The 7,282-nt window shown below is 39.1% G+C and overlaps 1 protein-coding gene across 1 annotated transcript; it reads right to left on the bottom strand.

Moving 5' to 3' along the window:
• Positions 1 to 4,168: 4,168 nt before the first annotated feature.
• On the bottom strand, positions 4,169 to 5,197 carry LOC141254502 (taste receptor type 2 member 40-like). The gene has a single exon (XM_073671024.1). It carries the CDS (start codon positions 5,195 to 5,197, stop codon positions 4,169 to 4,171), a length of 1,029 nt encoding a protein of 342 aa, XP_073527125.1.
• Positions 5,198 to 7,282: the final 2,085 nt, after the last annotated feature.

Here is a 7,282-nt window from a genome sequence, read left to right as displayed (position 1 = left end):
CTGAATGGGCAAACACTTGGCAGATGAGATTTAATGTAGATAAATGCAGAGTAATGCACCTAGGACAGAATAATCCTATTGCTGCATATACATTAGATAGGAGTAGACTTGGGACTACAGAGCAGGAGAAGGACTTGGGTATTCTGGTTACAAGTAAGCTGAGCAGCAGTACTCAATGTCAAGCAGCAGCTGCAAAAGCAAATAGGATTTTAAGATGTATAACAACAGAGATAAAATCCCGTGATCCCAACGTATTGTCACTACAGTCGGATCACCTGGGATAGTGCATTGTAGAGAACTGGCGCAGCACGAGAGAAGACTTGGAGACAGAGGTGCGAGGTTCGGATTATGGGGAATGTTAGTCTTAGGTCATTTGTAGAATGGAGGGTATGTGTAGGGCGATAGACAGAGATGAGATTCAAGTCTATGGGGAAAATCTGCAAAGAAAACATACATTTATCGCAAAATAAACTGACATGCTGCAGATTTAAAAATCGCACCTTCGGTCAACGTAAATAAAAAGCATAATGGGCATGAGATTTATATACAGTGGGTACGGAAAGTATTCAGACCCCTTTAAATTTTTCACTCTTTGTTTCATTGCAGCCATTTGGTAAATTCTAAAAAGTTCATTTTTTTTCTCATTAAAGTACACTCTGTACCCCATCTTGACTGAAAAAAAAAACAGAAATGTAGAAATTTTAGCAAATTTATTAAAAAAGAAAAACTGAAATATCACATGGTCATAAGTATTCAGACCCTTTGCTCAGTATTGAGTAGAAGCACCCTTTTGAGCTAGTAGAGCCATGAGTCAACAAGTTTTTCACACCTGGTTTTGGGGATCCTCTGCCATTCTTCCTTGCAGGTCCTCTGCAGTCCCGTCAGGTTGGATGGTGAACGTTGGTGGACAGCCATTTTCAAGTCTCTCCAGAGATGCTCAATTGGGTTTAGGTCAGGGCTCTGGCTGGGCCAGTCAAGCATGGTCACAAAGTTGTTCTGAAGCCACTCCTTTGTTATTTCAGCTGTGTTCTTAGGGTCATTGTCTTGTTGGAAGGTGAACCTTCGGCCAAGTCTGAGGTCCAGCGCACTCTAGAAGAGGTTTTCAGCCAGGATATTTCTGTACTTGGCTGCATTCATGTTTCCTTAAATTGCAACCAGTCATCCTGCCCCTGCAGCTGAAAAACACCCCCATAGCATGATGCTGCCACCACCATGTTTTACTGTTGGCATTGTATTGGGCAGGTGATGAGCAGTGTCTGGTTTTCTCCACACATAGCGCTTAGAATTATCATCAAAACTTCTATCTTCGTCTCATCAGACCAGAGAATCTTATTTCTCATAGTCTGGGAGTCCTGGGAGTGTGTTTTTTAGCAAACTCTATGCGGGCTTTCATATGTCTTGCACTGAGGAGAGGTTTCCGTCGGGCCACTCTGCCATAAAGAACTGACTTTTGGAGGGCTGCAGTTATAGTTGACTTAGTGGAACTTTCTCCCATCTCCCTACTGCATCTCTGGAGCTCAGCCACAGTGATCTTAGGGTTCTTCTTTACGTCTCTCACCAAGGCTCTTCTCCCACGATTGCTCAGTTTGGCTGGACGGCCAGGTCTAGGAAGACTTCTGGTGGTCCCAAACTTCTTCCATTTAAGGATTATGGAGGCCACTCTGCTCTAAGGAACCTTGAGTAATGCAGAAATTCTTTTGTAACCTTGGCCAGATCTGTGCCTTGCCACAATTCTGTCTCTGAGCTCTTTGGGCAGTTCCTTTGATCTCATGATTCTCATTTGGTCGGACATGCACTGTGAGCTGTGAGGTCTTATATAGACAGGTGTGTGCCTTTCCAAATCAAGTCCTATCAGTTTAAGCTGGACTCCAATGAAGGAGTAAAACTATCTCAAAGAGGATCACAAGGAAATGGACAGCATGTGACTTAAATATGAGTGTCTGAGCAAAGGGTCTGAATACTTATGACCATGTGATATTTCAGGTTTTCTTATTTAATAAATTTGCAAAAATTTGTACATTTCTGTTTTTTTTCAGTCAAGATGGGGTGCAGAGTGTACTTTAATGAGAAAAAAAAATGACTTTTTAGAATTTACCAAATGGCTGCAATGAAACAAAGAGTGAAAAATTAAAAAGGGTCTGCATACTTTCCGTACCCACTGTAAATCCTATACACTTTGCTGGAAATGTAATATGCTGTGATTTTTGCACACGAAAATACGCAGTGAAATGAAAGCACCAAATACTCATCCTAGGAGCTTTTTTCTGTAAAATGTGGAAATTGTACATGTTTTTCAGTGTGCTGCACCCATTTTTGGTCATATATATTAAAAAAAAATAGTATTAATCAGTAAAATACAGATTACATCTGTGTGCTTTTTTTGCACAAGGACATTGGTGAGTTTGATCCGCAAAAAGGATCAAACCATTGTGATGGTTCAATAACCCATCTACAAGAATAATGGATAGCAGTTGTACCAAAAAAACTGATATTTGAAGTCGGTCTTAGTAAGATACACAGAAGAGAAGGACAAAAATATGCACTCATTGGAAGGGTGACTTTATGAGTGGCCCACTATTGGCACTCGCCCACTGTTTGCACTGGTCCACTGTTGGCACCGGCCGATCTGGAATTTGTCTTGGTGATAATTAATAGCAAATACATACAGTATAATTCATGAAGAAATTGAGGCAATTTCGAGATAAAAAATGGTTGAATTTGTCATTTTATTTTTATAGCATCATTTATTTCACTGTATTATAAAGCTTACATGGGGTAAACGACTAATTCGAAGAAATTCAGTCTGTCAAAGTTACTACAATATAGGAGTCAATGCCCCAAAATACATCTGTTTTGGTCATGTATGTTAAATCTAATCTCTCGTATTTGTGAGTTTTATTCCTCTTTTAAAACAGAGAATATGCAGTATTTCCCAACCTCCCACTCAATAGCCTAAAGGCAGGAAATAAATCCGTGTCCTTTCTTAATGCAGGAGCAAAGGTCATCATTCCTCCCCAATGGAGATCAATTACCTGCTTAACAGTGGCCCAAAGGATGATCAAAGTCAACCAAATCTATAGATTAGGAGACTTATCAGCCATTTGCCAACACAAACTACATACCTTTCACTATATTTACAAACTCTGAGAAATCTTAAGCCACTCTCTAGCCTATCTCCCTAAGGTTGTCTTAGCTTTCAACTGGCCTCTCTACACAAAGGTTTCATCCTAGTGAAATATCCTATCTCCAAATCTCATTGGTCTCTCACTTATAACTTCACTGGTTAACATGTTCCCCATTGCCCCACTTTCATCCCCCAGTTTTCCCAACCCTGCCCCATCTATTCTTTAAACAATTGAACCAAAAACTTTGCTATGTCGACCCACAAGTTTACTAATTTCAGATAAATCCTTTCATCATATAGGGTCTTACATTGCTACCTACAGATCAATCTCTAAAATGATAACTGAATATGCAACACTTAATCTAGAGTGGATCCCTAATCAACAACTCGCAATAGATATATGCGAAAAACAGTCTTCTTGGTATCCCTCCCTTTTCAGAATACAGGCACCTACCTGAAGTTTGATCTTGGGTCATGCGTTTTCACAATCAATTGATCAATCTCCCAATCAAAATGATAATTATCCCATGCCTGGGACTAAACTGTACCTTGTCTAAAGTGTTGCTGTACCTTTTAATGTTTGTATAAGAACTGAATCCCTGTGATAACTTTCCTGACTTGGTTTTATGTTTTGAATATCATCATAATAAAAATAATTTTAAAAAGAAAGTTACTATGAAAATAAGGATGCAAATTATCGGTGAAAATTCTAGTAAAAAATCATCTCTTATGTAAAATATATCAAACATTTAAATGTTTTTTATTCTTAGGTGTATTCTTGTCTAAGGGAATTTGTGAATACATATATTAGGCAATATATGGTGTTATTGGCGACTCATTCAAATTGTACTATTATTATTTCTGAGAAGTCCAAACTGAAAAAAACATGGTCACAGCCCAATTTAAATAATGTTTTCACTTTGGTTGGGCAGTGGCCATGTCTGCCATGAGAAGATGAGTTTTATATATAATGTAGAGGTTTGATTACCACCTTTAAAAACTATTTCGATGCAGAATACAAGTTTAGGATTTGATTAGCATTTTTTAGTGTTCCCGTATCAATTGTCCTCTGTATTCTGTTACTTTTTCTTCTGTTTGGAGGGTTACAGACCCCTTAATGTTGAGCTTGATAAAGTCAACAGTTGGTGTCGTGTCCACTTTTTTATTACAACCTTGAATACAATTGGTTATCCTTATAGAGGCTTGTTTCAATTTAGGGCTTCCAAAAATAAGGACAATAGACTGGGCAGGAGAATAACTGTAAATGATCACCAAACAAACACATAATCCTGGACTACTTGGTGGTAAGATTTCAGTGAACAACAGTAATTCAGATATATAGAAACACACATAAATCAAAAGAAGACAACTTATTGTCCTTGCTGCCCTCACTTGACCTTCTGTATTGGCACTAAGATCTCCTTTAGCATTCTTGACTGCCTTCTTGGCGTGAGTTACTAGAGACTTGATGATAAGACCATTGGCAATTCCTGCTAAAATTAATGGCAGTGAGCAACTGATGAGGTTACTAATGATTAGATATTCCAAGGTCAACTTAGGAGAAGAGGCTTCCATACTCTGATTACTTGTCATGTTGAATCCTTGATTGTCTATGATTGTGTTCCAGATCACAGGTATGCATGTAGCTAGTGATATAAGAACTGAAGTGATTAGAAGCTGTGGAATACAACGGAACACTGCTAACTTGAGTCGGACAAGGAATGGATGAGTGAAAATCACAATTTGGAAATAGTAGCTGATGGATAGACATGCAGTTAACCAAAAGCTGGTAAACACTGGGAAATTGATAATGGCTGAGAATAGAATATAAACCTCTTCAGAGAAGTAGAGATCACTTTCAAGGAAGCTAAGAAAATCATTTATGATCATTATGAATTGAAATAAGACATTGGATATGCCCATCATTAGCAAAATCTGATCTGAAGGGCTGAGAGGTTTCCCCTTGATCTTGTCTTTGATATTTACGGCAATGATGATTGAATTGGCAATTGAACCTATTACAGTGCTGATGGCCAAAATAGTCATAAAAATTAACAGAAATGTAGGAAACATCAGGATTGATATCTACCTTAGCATAGCCAAAAATGATGGTGGACAAACAGAAATGAAACATAGGCCTATAATATACAACTAAAGAGAACAATGTTTTCTTATATTTTCTTAGCAGCACAACATGTAAAGCATATTTGGATCCAATTACAAGCTTTTCATCCCAGAGAATGAGAACAAATGCTTTTCTTCTATGTTTTCACGCCCGCATGGACTTTATCCATCCTGTGAAATGCAATCATGTAATTGATACTTTCCAATAACATGTATGTGGTTTGTTTAAATAACCTAAAACTTAGTAAACTTACCATCTAGGTATCTGTTATCTGGGATGATCTGAATTTCACATAAAGACAAATACATCACATACAGACTCCTTTTATAGAAAAAAATCCCTGTAATTATGGAGATTGTTGGTACTTGGTGTTAATTTGTGATTCCATCCTGACTCCCAACAGTCCTGCTATTATTAACCTCAGGTGATTATTTCAATTGCTGTTGATCTCTTGTCAATTGCTTTTGTAGAGGTAGTATGAGATGATGAAGAAGAAGTTGTGCTGCTCTGCTCTGGCTCTCTGAAACTTTTTTTTAAATTAGGATTTGCTGAAGTCTCAATTGTTAACATAGCAGCAGAAAATGCATCACATTGCCATATTCAGGATATGTCTGCAGTCAGGCGGCTGTAGTTTCTCTCATGCAAGAGAATCGGGCCGATTACGCTAATGACATTCAGCTCAAATTCTGTTCGCATATGAGTCGAATGTCATCTGAGTGTGATCTGATTCTCTCACAATCGTATCACAGGTGTGGAGAAGACGGAGAACTTAAAGCACCACTCCGGGTTTTTTTTATTGCACAGCTGGAGTGGTGCTTTAAAGGGGTTGTCCACTACTATAGATAACGCCCCATTGTATTTAAATGGTGACTGTAAGTTTTTTTTTCTAAATAAATAAAAATAATAATTTTTATTTATATAGCGCCAACATATTCCGCAGCACTTCACAATTAATCGGGGACATGTACAGACAATAAATTCAATACAAGGTGAGACAGTTTAAACAGTTACATCAGGAGTAATGTCCCTGCTCACAAGCTTACATTCTACAAGGAAATGGGGGGACACAATAGGTGAAAAGTGCTTGTTATTTCAGGTCTGGCAATTATAATAAGTCGGGATTATCATATAAGACTGCATGATCCGGTCATCAGCACGTATGTTCAAGTGCAATAATGAAGTACTGAGTGCAGCTATCTTGTGCATGGAGGGTGTGGAGACAGATGAAGAGTAGGGAACAGATTCTGAATAGTATTTAGAAGGAGGGAACAGGGGAAAGTTAGTTTACTGAGTAGTTGAGGTGGTAGGCTTGTTTAAAGAGATGGGTTTTTATAGCGCGCTTGAAGACGTGGGAGCTAGGCATCAGTAAGATCGTCTGGGGTTTACCCTGTGTTGTGCTTCTTGCCTGTGAGCGGCGCTATTGCTGGCCTGCCCACAGCCTATCAATCAGTGGGGAGCGCGTCACTGAGTCACGCCTGATTTGACGTGACATCAGCGGATGCCAGAGTCGGCTGCAGCTGGGGGTCACGTGATGCCTGTGAGCGGTCAGCAATAGCACCGTTCACAGGCAAGAAGCACAACACAAGGCATTTATAAAAAATAAAAAAAAATACACCATTTAAATACATTGGGCAATTATCTATAGTAGTGGACAACTTCTTTAAATGTAAGTCCCCTGCCCCCTGTCATTTACTGACCCACCGGCGTTTTCATCTGTTTTCGCCGTCGCTCCCGAGGTCTCCGTCAAAAAGTGATTTTCCGACTGCCTCAGTGTTTCATGGAGCTGCGCGGAGGTCACTTTTCAATACAAGTCTAGGAGAGCCTTGGTCTGGCCTTGTTCTGGCTCTCATACACTGGCATTGAGAGCGTGTGACACAGCTTCTGACTTCCAGCCAGTATGCTAAGTATGCAAACATGAAATATATGACATTTGAATAGCATTACTACTCAAGAAAGCACCTGTACACACCAGTTTCCTGTTTTGGAAGTGACAGTCAGTTTTTTTCGGAGGGTGAGTATATGAGAGGGGAATT

The sequence above is a fragment of the Phyllobates terribilis genome, unplaced genomic scaffold (assembly GCF_046119375.1).
Source record: "Phyllobates terribilis strain yellow unplaced genomic scaffold, ASM4611937v1 Scaffold_1__5_contigs__length_1240528914, whole genome shotgun sequence".
In the NCBI taxonomy this organism is placed as follows: domain Eukaryota; kingdom Metazoa; phylum Chordata; class Amphibia; order Anura; family Dendrobatidae; genus Phyllobates; species Phyllobates terribilis.
The sequence above is the reverse complement of the archived record's forward strand: the minus strand, read 5'-3'. Positions and strand labels throughout refer to the sequence as shown.